Source organism: Triticum dicoccoides, chromosome 4A (genome assembly GCF_002162155.2).
Source record: "Triticum dicoccoides isolate Atlit2015 ecotype Zavitan chromosome 4A, WEW_v2.0, whole genome shotgun sequence".
Lineage (NCBI taxonomy): Eukaryota > Viridiplantae > Streptophyta > Magnoliopsida > Poales > Poaceae > Triticum > Triticum dicoccoides.
In genome coordinates this window covers 25,432,606-25,448,958 of record NC_041386.1, presented here as the reverse complement: position 1 = coordinate 25,448,958, position 16,353 = coordinate 25,432,606, and the positions used below count along the sequence as shown (strand labels likewise).

The 16,353-nt window shown below is 47.4% G+C and overlaps 2 protein-coding genes across 2 annotated transcripts in view; one reads left to right on the top strand and one right to left on the bottom strand.

The window, feature by feature from the left end:
- Positions 1-1,066, top strand: part of LOC119284715 (cell number regulator 13-like) — a 4,437-nt gene extending 3,371 nt beyond the window's left edge. Inside the window, exons 7-8 of the mRNA XM_037563873.1 lie at positions 241-334; positions 717-1,066. Of these exons, the coding sequence (XP_037419770.1) occupies positions 241-334; positions 717-766 (144 nt within the window). The 3' untranslated portion in view covers positions 767-1,066. The remainder of the gene's footprint in view (positions 1-240; positions 335-716) is intronic.
- A 705-nt stretch (positions 1,067-1,771) lies between these two features.
- On the bottom strand, positions 1,772-7,468 carry LOC119284714 (ABC transporter G family member 22-like). Its single transcript, XM_037563872.1, has 9 exons — positions 6,840-7,468; positions 6,512-6,729; positions 4,689-4,844; positions 4,417-4,600; positions 4,022-4,342; positions 3,640-3,927; positions 3,234-3,518; positions 2,636-2,743; positions 1,772-2,296 (listed from the first exon to the last, which is right to left on the bottom strand). Exons 1-9 carry the CDS (start codon positions 7,344-7,346, stop codon positions 2,075-2,077), a joined length of 2,289 nt encoding a protein of 762 aa, XP_037419769.1. The 5' UTR covers positions 7,347-7,468; the 3' UTR covers positions 1,772-2,074.
- Positions 7,469-16,353: the final 8,885 nt, after the last annotated feature.

The following is a 16,353-nucleotide window of genomic DNA, read 5'->3' as shown; positions in this document are numbered from 1 at the left end:
ACTTTTTTTTTGCGGAGGACACGCACAGTTAACTGATTGCCAAACTAGATTATGTCAGGGAAACATCTGGTTTATGATTATTAATAGAGTAACTTAAATAATACCATATCTCTTTGTCCAGTGCTAGTATCGTACGTTTGATATAAGTCCCTAACACTACCTGCCAGAGTGTTCATATATACTATTAAACTCACAGCCCTGCATAGTACCTGAACTTCTGATTTTGTATGCTGCTGACAGGGAGGGTGTTGTGACGATTTCCTTTCACATGTGATGTGCTGTTGCTGTGCTCTTGTTCAAGAATGGCGCGAAGTAGAGATTCGTGGTGCATACGGTGAGTTTCCTATTCCCATGCGCACCAGTCAACCATGGACTATGATTTTCAGTTCTTACTCAAGCATGTGATAGGTGTTAGGACTGATATAGGAGCTCGGTTTTAGCCACTCTGTGAAAATGAGCTGCATGCTGTTCCGCTCCACTCTTTTGACTCCATGGAGTTGGTGCGTTCGGCGTCGCTCCGCCCGCTTCGGGAGCGCAGTTGAGGAGCGGAGAGGATCCGAACAGGCACTAGCATTGTTCAAAATGTGCTCTTGACAAACTTATGACAGAAAATTTTATATATAATCAAGCTGATACAATACTGAAGTCTCATTGCTTAGGATAGAAACAATTCAAATTGCTTTGCTTTATGGAACATTATTTTGAATGTCCTGCAGGAGGGAAGACAAAGATAACCCCGCCGGCACACCAGTACATGGAGCACTGAGACTCTGCGATCCCTGGAAAAAAAAGCAAAAAAAAGCAGCTACTCTGCGAGAGGCCTGGGCTCCTGTAAATTAAAGATATTGACCTAAAATTGTCAGAAACCGTACTGCCATGTTAGTGATACCCGTCCAACATGCTCTACTGTTTGTGTTGTATTTATGCGTCATCTTGGTATTATGGGTCTTAGAACTCAGTTAATTTGTAAAAAGTAACTAAACTCGTCAGTCTCAGGCCGGTTAGAGTCAGTGTTAACATTGCCATTGTTGTCTATATATTCCAAAGAGGACGTGTTTTTTTGGCTCGTGTTTTCCCCTTCTTTTTCCGAGCAACCTGCCTTCCCATTTAGTTGAAACACAATTGAACATTTAGTAAAAACTGGTTAAAAACCAAGCTTTTACTTGTGTTTTACCTGAATGACAATACTTCCTTCGATTTGTACTAAATCAGCAACAATTAATTTGGATCAGAGGGAGTAGAAATAAAGTTCCACTGCTCACAGTTTGGAATGTTCATTAGTCAAGAGGTGATTTTGACAAGAAACACAACATGATTTAATTGCAGAGGGTGGCCACACGTGAACATTTGTACTTCTCCAACGCATAGGGCGACCAGTCATGCAAGGGCATTTACAGCCGCATACCATAAAAATGACCCCTCGTATGTCTGGGCCTCTCCGTTGAGAGGACCTGGTCACCCATTATTTTCCGTCTGCTACAACACATACATCAAAATTGACACCCTAAATTCATACAACATCGTGCAACACTAAAAGCTATATCCACTGTTTTTAAATATAAGGCGTTTTGGCAGTTCAATTTAAATTGCCAAAAGATCTTAACATTTAGAAACAGAGGTACTCCCTCCGTTCCAAAATAGATGACCCAACTTTATACTAATTTTGTACTAAAATTAGTACAAAGTCGAGTCATTTATTTTGGAACGGAGGGAGTAGTAAGTTTTTGAACTTGCTGGTGTAAGTTTTAAAACTGTCGGTGCATGTTTTGGATTTGAGGTCGCCGGCTTCACTGTAACATTCCAATAACCACTTAAAACATGTGGTGTCAACATTCAGAAGACAGTTAATGGCTAGCACTTGCTACCACTTCTTGCTCGATGTTCACATTAATCTGTTCCACGAGTCAACTAGCAACAGGCAGTGCATTTCTCGCGCTCTGGACGTAGCAGAAAGACAGAACAGTGGGAAAAAAAGATCCATCTTCTCGTGGCGCAAATATAAATACAGACTTCCCTACATGCAATCAAAAACAGCCGGTAAGAACTAGGAGCGCCCTCCAGTTCACTTGACCTGCTAGCCGTTCGAAGCCTTCACTCGCCTGAGGGACAGGTAGGCCAGCACCCGGTACCCGATGATCATCGCGACCAGGGCCCCGACTTCGGTCACGCCGTTATCCAGAGGTACGGAGGTCATCAGGATGTCCGGCACGGGGTCGTACTGCACCTTCAGCAGCAGCCTGTACGTGTAGTAGTTGAAGGACAGGTACCGGAGCCAGGATATGAATGGCGGAACCCTCTGCAGATTAGAGGGGAAAGGAGGGCAAATTGTCAGTAACCCAAGCCATATGCTAGTTATTGCAAGATTGAAGACATATGTTTGTTCAAGAAGCAATAATTCAGCCTTGCCCCTTCCATAATACTCCCTCCGTCTGGAATTACTTGTCGCAAAAACACATAGAAATAAATGTATCTAGAACTAAAATACATCTAGATACATTCATTCTTGTGACAAGTAATTCCGGACGGAGGGAGTACTAAAGTTGTACTGAACCAAAGACACTCATTTTGGGACGGAGGGAGTAGTAAAAATTCAGCTTTGTATCGGTTGATAGGTTTGAATAGTACTTGCTCTCACCTTTACAAAGAACCCTCCTGCTAGCATGAATGTCATGACTGTGACTGAAGCTAGAGTAGTCGCCTTCTTGATATCCAAGAGGGTAGCTCCAATTGCCAGTCCTAGTCCCTGCATACAACCCCCTTCTTGAGTCATAGATTTCAAATCAGTGTTAGTGTTCTTTTGAGGCATCATGTAATATTATCATGTAGATTAGGAAACCTTTTCCCTTACTAATAGGCAACACATCTGATGGAATGATAGACTAGAAAACGGTGTGCTTCTTTCCGAGGAAAAAAATTGCTTGCCATCTATTTATTTCGAGAGAAACAAATCCCTTACGACCTACTCCCTCCGTATCAAAATATAAGACATTTTGTAGGTAGTTTAGCCTACAAAAGCGTCTTATATTTTGGTACAGAGGTAGTAGATGTTCGTTCTGTTTTACTAATCCAAAATAAAGTCTGTTTTAACTAGTGCATGTATGGTGGCCACATGGTTAAATAACATAAAAAACTTCCAGAATATCAAATATCTAGGTTTACTTAGTTCACAAACAGCAATATAAGAGATGTCATGGGCATTGATTGTATAACTGAACCTGTTTTGACTGCCATACCTGAGCAGCAATGATGCTGAGAAAGACGGTCAACATGCTAAGAAAGAAACGCATGGCACTTGCTTTGAGGCCTGCCATGAAGTAGACAATCACCATAAATATGACTGGGAGGAAAAGGTCTAGTGGCAGATCACTTGTCGTTCTGGCCAAGAAGTATGCACTGAGCTTGTACATGTCAGCTGCACGCTCCTTGTTCAACATTGCCCTCTCTTGAGGGAATGTGAAGATGGCAGTAAACACAGGAAAGAAACCCCAAAACACGGCTATGAAAAACAGTAAGCCTGCCTGCATAGACGAGAGGGCAGTGTCTTATGATGGTACATATCCTTAATTAGTTGTAGAAGTATTAAATTGACCAATTTAATTATCAATTACATGTATCAAATAATTATTTGTGTTCATATACCTGATCTTGTAGACCTTTTGGTGTGGTGGGATCAGAGCGCCACCAGAGCAAACCTAAGATAACTGATGTAGCTATGACCTGGGTGATTCTCATCCAGCTCAAATAATCATGCCGTCTTTCCTTGAGACCTCTACAGAAGAGGATGGAATATTGCTGGCACCAGTTTGTGCCCCACTCTCGTTTCGAAGATGTTATTGTTGCCTTCATATCATCACTGATCGGAAGTGGTGCTAGAAGCTTCTTCTTCTCCTTATATGCCACTCGATGCTCATAGGCGTCAACAAGATACTGCATGAAATCACATACAAATTATTCGTACAGATCTAAAACAGTTTGTGTACTCACAAGTCACAACACCAGCATATTGCTTTCATGTCTTCACCTCATGAACATCTTGTGCTGAAGGCCTTAAGTTAATCTTGGAATTAGTATCCTGCAGATTCTGATTTTCCATGTGCACCTTGTCATCTAATTCGGAAGGAACAGACACATCGTTAGTGTTGCCATTAGCAAGATCCAGTAGAAACTCTGCTGGGTTCATTGCGATGAGCGGGTTGCATCCAATGGATGAAAAGTAGGGCATGGCTTCAGCTGTCTTCCCAAAGTAGAGCAAACTTCCCCTGCCCAGGAGGATAAGCTTGTCAAACTTATGAAACAGCCTGCTGGATGGTTGATGGATCGTGGTGATCACTGTCTTCCCAGTCTGCATCAAGTAAAACATAATTAAAGTTCAACTGAACTGTAGGGGCAGCTAATGTGTAATTACTTTCATGTTACCTCAGCAATGTCATGTAGAAGTTGAACTATCCTAAGTGCTGTAGTTGAATCCAACCCGGATGTCGGCTCATCAAGGAAAAGCAAAGATGGATTGATTATAATCTCATTTCCGATGCAAACTCTTTTTCTTTCACCCCCTGAAACCCCACGCACAAAAGATCCTCCAATCATTGTGTCCTGGCACCTTCAAACATGCTCACATGATTAACTAAACTACCTCGCTATATGTCAAAATAGATATTCTTATAAATCAAAGAGAATATATGATATACCTCTCAAGTCCCAGTTCATATATGATGTCCATTGCCCGTTCTTTCTTTTGCTCCCTTGTCATTGTTCTTGGGAGACGAAGTAATGCTGCGTATGTTAGTGTCTCCTTCACAGTAAGATGAGTAAAGAGAACATCATCTTGAGTCACAAATCCAATCCTGCAAGCCAAGTATAATTCCAGCTATATGTCAGCATAGCATTGGCATCGCAACTCGAGGACATCCAAGCCTACTTCTAGCTTCATAATCCTAATCCTCAAACAAACAGTGCATGCACTGACGACAAGCAATATACTGTAGTTGGTTTCAGTCGATAACCAGAAACCAGGAGGACTATGGAGCACTGACCTGGGTCAGGAATTATGCCGAACAGATTGTAGGCAGGTGGGTTCGCCGCGCACTGCTCGACCAAGAAGCAGGTACTTGTTCTAACTCACTTCCGTGACCGAATGAAGCACAGTCCTGACCCACCGGTTAGGCCATGATGAGCGGACGCCCAGGAGATCGTCGTCGGTCGTCTTGGCATTTGTGGTGATGGGTAGAGCCGTTAGCCGTAGAGGAGAGAGGACCCGGCTAGTGGTGGCAACCAAACTTTCCAACAGGGTCATGACACGATGGTGAAGGGAACACGAGGAGACGAAGGATCGGGACCACTAGGTGAAGGCGACGGCGAATGTCCTGATGCCGGAGAGATGCCTACAGAGTCGCCGGAGTTTGAGAAGACTCGCCGGCTCGCCGAGCAGGCCAGAGGCGACCGCCGTTTTGTGTTGCACTTGCTCGCGCGTCGCCTGGCCCAAATAAGGCCCAGTCATAGGGGCCCATACCCTTACTTGCCAAGTTGCCATCACTGGCACTATTTACCATGTTTGTCTAAAACAACCATTTGCTCAAATAAAATGTCTAAAACAACCATTTACAATTTAAAAATGTTTTTTGAGAACCCATTTAAAAAATGTTATAAAAAACCTAGCTATTTACCGAAAAAGAACCCTAAAAAACTGCACCAAAAATAAGCTCATAAGGAAATAACTCGTCAACTCAAAAAAAGGAAAGGACTCGTCACTTTTTTTTTCAAGATGAAAAGAAAACTGTCACTCTAGTCACACAGACAGGCACAGACACACAGACAGTGCTCCCTCCGTTTTTTTTAGTTTGTATATAAGGTTTGGTCAAAGTCAAGCTTTATAAAGTTTGACCAATTTTATATCAAACAATATCAATATTCACAACATGAAATAGTATTGTAGATGTTCATATTTTTTGATATAAATTTGATCCAACTTTATGTAGTTTGACTTTGATCAAATTTTATACGCGAAGAACGGAGGGAGTACGTAACGACAACCTAACTACTTAGAAAAATAATGCAATGATAGACTGACAGGTCAAGCTACTTGCAGCCTCTATCTCAAAAGAAAAAAGAGTCCTCGCTTAATTAGACAAGGCAGCTGGAGGCCACCTTTTATCTTGCCGGCAAGCGAGGGAAGAACAAGAGCCACGAGATCGACCAGGACAGATGAGCAGCAGGATAACCGTGAGTCGTGCCTAGCTAAGGCTCCTTTATTAGCCGATGGACACTTCTGACAGGCAACGGCCATGCATGGGCTACACGTACGTGACGCACCTGTAGCATGGGCTACACGTACCTCATGCACCTCCCATGCATCGATGGTGTTAGGCCACGCGACACGATTTGATTATTGAGAAATTATTCGTCGCAGGGCCTAATTAATGGGAGGTAAACTAAGCATGACCTACCTCTGGCTATGGCTAGCTTTGCTAGGGTTAACTGCTGGGTAGATAGAGCTAGGTATATGTGAAGTTACCTGCGCTTGAGGGACTTGCCGAAGGGCTCGTCGTTGTAGGAGATGCAGCCGTCGGCGGCGGCGGCCCTGCCGCCGAGCATGCTGAGCAGCGTGGTCTTGCCGCTGCCGGACGGGCCCATCATCGCCAGCACCTCGCCGGGGCTCGCCGACCCCGATATCCCGCTCAGTATCTCCCTCGGCGTCCCCTTCACCGCCACCCTGTACTTCACCTCCGCGAACTGCGTGCATGCATGGCAATGGCCGCCCCGGCGCACTCGGTTTAGGAGTCAGTTGTATGTGTTTGTTTTTGCTCTGCTTTAGTACACTAGCTAGCAAGTGGAGTACGTACCTTGAGGTATATGGGCAGGGTGGGCTCTGCCATGAGGCTCTTGCGGCGCGTGGCGCCGGCGGCCTCGAGGTCGACGTCGTCGTCGCTGAAGGGCGCGAGCTCGGCGGAGGACATCATGTCCTGGGGCGGCGGGGTGAAGCCGGTGAAGGTGAAGGAGAAGCCGAGGCTGGCGCTGGAGGCGCGGCTGAGCGCGGCGCCGCTGCTGACGAGGTCCTCCATGTCCAGCTTCAGCTGCGCGCTCCGGGACTTGCGGATGTGGCTGCGCCCGTGGCCATGGCTGTTCCCGCCGGCGCCGCTGCCGCCCGACGCGGAGCGCTTCCCGAAGCTGGACTTGCGCGACAGGCTGGCCACGTCGGCCGTGCTCAGCACCGTCTCCGCCGACGCCGTCCGGCTGAGCGACTGCGCCGTGGACGCCGACGCCGGCGCCGGCGGCAGCTGGTCCGACTTGCTCCGCCCGATCGCCCCGCCGTTGCCGTCCACCATCGGGCGCTCCATGATCGAGTCCATCGCCCGGCCAACCTCGATCGCCGGCTCGTACTATACTAGCTACGTACCAACGTACAGGCAGAGTAGAGGACGTGTGTGTGTTGTGTACACTAGACGGACAGACAGACAGGTCGGTATAACTGTAGCTTTTACAGGAGCCGTGAGAGGCGATATATACATACGGCAGGGCAAGCCCAGGCTGAGCTGCATGCTCGGCGGGACGATGGGGACGGAGGCGGGGAGGGAGGAGGGCGACGTGCGGGAGCGGGCGGAGGCAACGGAGGGGCGGAGGCGCGCCAGCGCAGCGGCCGCGCATTGATGGCGCGGGAAAGTGGGGGTGTGGCTGGGCGCGCCCGGGCTGCCACCCTCCGCACATGTCCCCCCTCACGACGCCGTATCCCCCAGGGCACCCATCGCCCCGGCTGGAGGCGCCGCGCGATGCGACAGGGCCGGGCCCCGTCCATCGCCCGCCGGCCCGCCGTCGCCGTCGCCGCGAGCGCCGAAGCCAATCCGTCTGGCGGGCAGGTCGCTTCCCGGCTGGCCTATCCTCGTGCGCGCGCCTGCTGCTTTTTCATGGATGGATGGATCGGCTCGTCCGGAGCACTAGTAGTAATTTGCTAACGTGGACGCATGCATGGACGCACGCATGACGTGCCGGGTGACCTCACGGACGGCTCAACCAGTCGGCCGGGCGGTACGCGTCCAACAGTTGCACCGCTGACCCCAGTCGGACTCCAGGTACTTCACACTCACGTACAGTACGTAGAATGTACGAACGCCCCTGGCTGCATGCTTCCTATAATCATCACACGTACAGCGCAATTAATCGGTCATCATGTGGGCTGCTCGTACGTGCGTACAATGGCGGTGGTGGATGATATAGATCGATCGTGTTTCCATCGATCGGCACCGAGTTTTCTCACTCACGTTCACTGTCCTGTTACGTACCGACGAGACTTGTGAGTTACCAATGCAAGGCGCTGGTGCATCCGATAAACAGTGGCTAGACTGAGGCCTTGGTTTTCATCCTCACAATGAAGGTCTAGCTTGGTCATGGGGACGAGGCCGGGTACGCTAGGTTATGTTGAAGTGCATCGACGTACATACGCGCGCGCCTTTGTGCTTTCCATGAGCAATGCTACACCTGCGTAGCAGATCTTATTGTAATTAACGTAAATGATTAAGCGGCATCGTTTGATTGGATGAAATTAGGGAAGGGGGCCCCATCAGTTGAAATCGGGGGGATTTATTGGTTAGGGATGAAAAGTTACATAGGTTTTCGTAAGACTTTTCCTAGGTCTAGCATTTTTGGTTTTCCATAGTCACACCATAGTCACACACACAACTCAATCGGTGACGAATCTAGAAAATAATGGAGGGGATGCTGGGCTGCCCGGGTCAGACAAATATGTGTTGGATTGAGCCTGCAAGTAGCTGGATTGGACCTTAAAACTAGTAGTAAATACAAATTTTACAGCACTGGAGGAGGGGCTTGAGCCTGTTAAAACCCCCCTAGTAGATTCGCCCCTGAACTCAATAGTTCATGTGAACACCAACTAGTAACAATATATGGGCTATGCATGCAGCCTTAACGGTGTTCTCTTCTCGGCAATGTGTGTGGTCTTGTTGGTGCCAAGTCGGTCGGGTGATCTTTGTGGGCGTGTTGTGACGGTTTTTGCCCGGCTTTTCGTAATTAACCGGACATCTATTCTACCTTTTTTAATGAATCGGATCCTAAGGGACCGTGTTTAAAAAAAAGGGTTGAATGGTCGAGAACGGCTTGGGAGCAACCCTAGCTATGGCCACCCCGTCCCATCTCCTCCTTCCTATCTCGCCGTCGTCGGAGAAGCCACCAAGCTAAGCCAGGCAGGCTGACGACGACGGTTGGCTCAGCTCGTCTCCTTGTTGCGGGGTGCCCTCCGGCTGGGGAGCGGCTTAGTGGAGCCCGGACTCCTAGGCGGCGGCCCATGTGCCTATTGGTGGTTGTTGAGTCGCCATGGCTACAAGGGCACGGTGGTGGCGGCGGTGATGGTGGATCTGACCGTATTCCAGTCCGCAAAGACCGGGGGCAGGGGTTCTAGTCGGCCGACGACGTGATGCCGTTTCACATTTTGATAGTCAGGAAGGATTGGAGGGGCAGGGAGGACTGGATCACGACCTGGTACGGTGAGGGCCGACCTCCCCTACAACGCCCACGTCTCATTCTTCGTGACCCCTTCGACATAGATACAGATACGCACAGTGATGCACAGTTGACCCCAGTCGGACTCCAAGTATTTCACACTCACGTACAGTACGTAGAATGTACGAACGCCCCTGGCTGTATGCTTCCTGTAATCATCACACGTACTACAGCGCAATTAATCGGTCATCATGTGGGCTACTCGTACGTACAATGGTGGTGGTGGACGATATTGATCGATCGTGTTTCCGTCGATCGGCACTGAGTTTTCTCGCTCACCTTCACTTTCTTGTTACGTGCTGACGAAACTGAGTTACCAAGGCGCTGTTGCATCCTGGCAGTGGCTAGACTGAGGCCTTGAATTTCATCCTCACAATGAAGGTCTTGGTCATGGGGAGGAGGGTACGCTAGGTTATGTTGAAGTGCGTCGACGTACATACGCGCCTTTGTGCTTTTTCCATAGCCACACACACAACTCAATTGTTCATGTGAACATCAAAAATCCATCTCTGCACCTGAGCTCATCTGCATCCGTGCTAACGATTTTTTTTAAAACAAATACTAGAAAAATTAAAAAAATCAATTCTTTTATGCGGTAGACAATTTTATGCGTGAGGTCCGCTCCGATTTTCAAATCATTTGGATATCTGAGGAGCTCTCAGCAAAAAAGACAAATTGAGGGTCTGTAAAAATACACTATTCATATACTGTTTTGGTCTTTTTTTAGAGCTGCTCAGATGTTCAAACGACCTGAAATTTGGAGCGGGCCTCACGCATCAAATTTTCTACCGCATATTTTTTTTAGAATTTTTAGAATTTGTTTTGATTTTTTTATGAATTTTTTTCTAACCAGGTACAGATGAGCCTGGGCACCGAAACGCCCTACTCATATGAACATCAACTAGTAACAAAATATATATATATATATATATATATATATTATCGCAAATTTTTCCTAATAAAAAATCAAGTTGGTGATGATGGTGTGCCTGCCATCTTGCAATATAGACCGTCCGATCTATATCTGACGGATAGAAAGCAAACTATGGCAATTTTGCAAAAAAGATATCCGCATCTCTCTCCACATTTGCAGATAAGACCTTCCCTCGTTTATCCTTATCTCCCACAACCTCATTGTTGAGAAATTAAAAAAAGGAAGCCTCTAGAATAATCTGGCATGGTGGGCACTGCCGGCGTCGTCCATCCCCATGCCTCCGCTCAGTCTGATCACCAATCACCACCACGCCCCACTCCTCCTCACCTTATGTCTCATCTTTCTCGAGATATCATTAGTTTTTACACATGGGATTACTCCCGCATGGGTCAATCACAACAGGTGTTTTATAAAAAAAATGCATCTTGATGGTTCGTGCAATGCACGTGCATCTTGCTTGTATGGACCGAATGGTCGAGAACGGCTTGGGAGCAACCCTAGCCATGGCCACCCCATCCCATCTCCTCCTGCCTATCTCGTCGTCGTCGGAGAAGCCACCAAGCTAAGCCAGTCAGGCCAACGATGACGGTTGGCTCGTCTCCTCGTTGCGGGGAGCCCTCCTGCTAGGGAGCGGCTTAGTGGAGCCTGGACTCCTACGTGGCGGCCCATGTGCCTATTGGTGGCTGTCGTGTCGCCATAGCTACAAGGGAAGGGTGGTGGCGGCGGTGATAGTGGATTTGACACTATTCTAGTCTGCAAAGACTGGGGGGCAGGGGTTCTACTCGGCCGACGGCATGATGCCTTTTCACATTTTGATTTTTTTAGTCTAAACACACTTGCTTTATTGATTAATAATGTTCACCGAAATACAAATCAAGTCTGGGGGGTTTAAGAGCCACACATGGCGCCCCGGTTCCAGACCAAAAGCATGTTTAGCGAGGCTATGTGTCTCAACATTCGAATCTCTTCCTTCAAAGATGAAGGAACATTGCTGAAAGTTTGCCGCTCTCGCATTAACTTCCCTAATAACAGTCGCATATGCACCTCCCGTCCGACTCTGAATATCTCGAACCACAGCTTGACAATCGGATGCAATGAGAAGTCTCTCCAGGTGCAAGTACGTTGCCAGCGCTAGAGCCTCGTGACAGGCAAGAGCCTCTAAAGTGGCTGGCTCCGGTATGCCACTATATTTCATGCACGAGGCTCCCAGGAAAATACCTTCTGACGTCCTGCAAACAACACTAATTGATCCATCACTTTGGTTCCTTGAGACCGCACCATCTACCTAGATCTTAGCCATCCGTGGTTTTTGCTTCGGTTTATAGTCCTGAAGCTCCCGAATATACCACATTATGAAAGTATGATAGACATAGGGCTCTGGAAGATACTTTCATGGATGGCCTGCCTTCTAGCATACCAAATAGACCATAGTGTCACCAACACTTGTGTGAATTCAGCAGATGATAGCATCTCCATGATGGCAAAAATCCATCTCTTGGCATTTGGCTCCCTTGCATTGTTCAAGACTTCATAAATGTCAGGGTCCTGTAGGGCCCATACACATCGTGCGATGCTACAGTGAAGAAGAGAATGTTGCCATGAATCCTCAGCCCCACATAGCTTGGAAGTTGTGGTCGTCGACATGTTTCTGTCGTGTAGAATGTCCGCCGTAGGCATAGAGTACTGCACGAGGCGTCACAAGAAGATCTTCACCTTTGATGGGACATCCACCTTCCAAAGCTTAGACCATGCTCACTGCTCGCCCTCGGTATTAGAGGCGTCAGACCGGCCCTCAAGCCAGGCTTCCCTCCTCATTTTTGTACTGATGAGCATGTGATAGGCCGACCTCATCGAAAAAACTCAATTCTTCTCATGAACCCAGCTCCAGAAATCGTCCATATGTAACGTTGAAAGTGCGTTATATCGACTAGAGGGGGGTGAATAGGCGATTTTTATGAAAGTCTTCAAAACGTGGAAGTTATGAAGACAAACGATAGAAATAAACCTACTACCCTACAGCGGAAGGTAGACTACACTAGGCAAGTCATAGTCAAGTATTCAATAGAGTGAAAGCACAATGACTAATAGCAGCAATGTAGTAAGGATCAGGTAGGAAGATATTGTGAGGCCACACAGAACACGCAATCACTCAGTGAAGACAAAAGATAGTGCGAACATACAATGACTTCATAAGGAGTAACAGTAAGTAAAGGGAAGGGAAGATGAAACCAGTGACTCGCTGAAGACAATGATTTGTTGGACCAGTTCCAGTTGCTGTGACAACTTTACGTCTGGTTAGGGCGGCTAGGTATTTAAACCTTAGGACACACAGTCCCGGACATCCAGTCCTGAACACGCAGCTCAGGACACCCAGTCCTCACCGTATTCCCCTTGAGCTAAGGTCACACAGACCTCGCCCAATCACTCTGGTAAGTCTTCAAGGTAGACTCCCAAACCTTCACAGACTTCGTTCACCGGCAATCCACAATGTCTCTTGGATGCTCTGAACGCGACGCCTAACCGGCTGGAGGATGCACAGTCCTCAAGTGTAATAAGTCTTCAGATCACACAGACAAGAAGACTTAAGTGATGCCTAATTCTCTTTGGCTCTGGGTGGTTAGGGCTTTATCCTCGCAAGGAATTCTCTCTCAAAGGCTTCGAGGTGGGTTGCTCTCAAACGACAAAAGCTGTACTCTGAATCTGAGCAGCCAACCGTTTATGGTTGTAGGGGGTGGGCTATTTATAGCCACTTGGCAACCCGATCTGATTTGTCCGAAATGACCCTGGGTCACTAAGGAACTGGCATGTGTTCCAACGGTCAGATTTCAAACTCACACGGCAACTTTACTTGGGCTTCAAGCAAAGCTGACTTGCCCGACTCTGGACAAGATTCGCTCTCAAAGTCTTCACTCGAAGACATAGGTTTTGTTTAAGCATCACTTCAGTCATTCTGACTGGTTCTCTTGGACCCCACTTAACAGTACGGTGGTTCCTATGACTCAACACAGAAGAAAGAGAACTACGGAAGATCTAAGTCTTCGAGCTCCATAGGCTTCATGTGGTGTCTTCTCTTGTCATAGTCTTCAATGTGAATATCTTCATATACCACCTTTGACTTCAATGTCTTCATACATTTTTAGGGGTCATCTCTGGTAGGAAAACCGAATCAATGAGGGACTTCTACCTGTGTTATCCTGCAATTCTCACAAACACATTAGTCCCTCAACTAGGTTTGTCGTCAATACTCCAAAACCAACTAGGGGTGGCACTAGATGCACTTACAATCTCCCCCTTTTTGGTGATTGATGACAAACTAGTTGAAGTTTTCAACGGGGAATATAATCTGTGAAATTGTAAAGGATAAGGAATTGTCTTCATAAGTTGCAAGGGCTCCCCCTGAAGATGTGCATATAAGTAATTTGCTTTTGGAATGCAAATGCACATGGAAGGTTGTACTTGTGGAGATCCACTTCAACTTATGATGACAATCCACTATGCATGTGAAAGTATATGAAGATAATGACATGCATAATGGAAAATGGACGTCTACAGAATGATCTAAGTGCGGAATTTATTGTCGCACATGCGGAATTTATCATCGCAACACAAGGTGGCAGATAAGTAGCAGATAACCATCGAGTTTAAGTGTTACAACTCAAAGAACCAAATGTAGCAAAACGAGAGTTGTAAGCACGAAGCAAAATATAAAGTACCCGCCCATATGGACCCGCTTGAAGACTATCAACCTCATATACTTCTCCCTCTTTTGTCAGTAAGGACCAAAAAGGTTTGAAGACATAGAGCATCTACTCGTTCCCATGAGGAGTAGGTGAAGCAGCAGGGTCGTTGGTGGTGTTTGGTGGTGCTGAAGAGCTTGGAGCAGAGTCAAAGCATGCTGAAGGAGGTGGCGGTGAAGTAGCATCGTCTTCATCCTCGATCACTCTGGCATTCACAGTTGCAGCAGAGGAAGAGAACTCAGAGTCTTCAAGGGATGGAGTTCGTCGCAGCACTGCCCTTCGAGGAGGTGTGGAGTCAAACTTGAATCGCTCAGTGAAGCCATCCTCTTGAAGATCATCTTCAGAACACATCAGCGTTAGCCCTTTCCATGTGCGGTGAGAGGTTTCATGGGCAACAAAAGCATTCTTGGTGGCAAGATTGCGAATGCGATTAACATCCACCAAGAGGCTTTGCATTTGACGCTTCAGCCAGTCATGATGCCTATCTTGTTTTTGATGAAGAGCCACAAGAAGCTCTCGGTCGTTGAGAACACGAGTGCGCTTCTTGGGTCGTGGAGCAGTTGTACTGTCAGTGACTTCAATGAGAGCAGGATGCGGTGCACGTGTAGTGCCAGCCAAAGGATACACACGAGTTACGGCTTCCACGCCTTCAACGTTCTGAGTGAAACTTTGATGCTCTGCATTCTAAAGACTTAGGGGTTCCTTGGCAGGCTCAGGATAGATGGCTTCAATCGACATATCCACATCAGGCAGAAAGATCCGATGATTGTGAGCAGATGGCTGATATGAGATAGTGGAGTGAAGTTTGATCAGCCGCATGACCCATGGGGCGTAGAACTTCAAGCCAAATAGATTAGAGCCTGATGCAGCAAGTTGGCGAATGAAGAAGTCCTATGTATTAAAGCATTTTCCATGAAGAATATAGAAGACCAAAGTCTTCATTGCACCTTCAAGCTTGGCATGTGGAGAGTGCCCTTTGATGGGCCAGAGAGTTCGCCTTATGATGTGATAAATGGTCCTTGGCAGATACTCTAGGTCTTCAACAAAGAACTCTTTGGGATATGCAGCATCTTGAGGTAATGGCTTCATCATACTGAGCATCTGACTCATGTTAGGTTTAGGCTTCTGAAAGATGCTCTCCACAGCTTCACTGTAAAGTTGACAGCCAGATTCGTGGAGATCTCCGGGAGTGGGCAGACCAGTGAGCTCAATGATGTCAAAGGCTTTGGCTTCATGATGAACGTTTCCTGTCATCCACTCCAGGACCCAAGTCTTCGGATCTCTGTTATACCCGCGGATGTGAAGTGTGGCATAGAATTGGAGCAGCACCTCTTCATTCCAATGCTCTTGGTCAGTGACGAATGGCAGCAATCCAACTTCTTTGAAGCAATCCAGAGCTTCTTCCAGACAGGGCAGACTAGCTATAGCTTCAATGTCAAGACGCTTGTGTGGGAAGATGCGACCTTGATTGTATAGAATGCAGGAGTAATAGCTTCACTGCTGATAGCTCCAGAACCGATCAGATGATATCCTTTCCCTTGAGTAAGGGTTTCTGGAGCTATTGAAGAATGTGTTGTCTGCTCTGAAGCCATTGATATTGAAGGAGCCAGGTGCTGATGCAGGACCTGGGAACCTTGGCAATCTTGGGATTGGCTTCTGTACCTGAGGTCTATGCTCAACATGATAGTCGAATTGGGGACCGACAGCAGACGCATGAACAGAAGCAGCGGGATCAGTGGCTTCGCTGACTTCTGGTGCTTTTGTTGGTGAGGGCTCCACATTTGCTTCAGCCATGACAGCGTCAGTGGCTTCAGTGGTGTTGGTGGTGGCAGCCGCAAGATTTTCAATCACGTTCTCCTCGAGAACTGCTTCTTGGTGGGACAGGGGAGTAGCAGCTTGTGGGACTTCTTCTTCATCGGCTGATGCAGCCGGAATGTCTTCAGCAGATTCAGCTTCAGACGCAGAGACTGGAGGCCTTAGTCCTTTGCGAAGCCTGCGCAATGCAGGCGACGCCTGTGTAGTTGGAGTTGGCTGGGCCTCAAAGTCCTCTTCCTCTTGTGGGCGATCAGCCCATGAAGCATCCTGAGCGATTGGCGTCAGAGGACGACCAATGCTGATGAGTTCGCTGTTCTTGAGCTGAGGAAGGACTGCACCATCTTCTACATGGTCATGTTG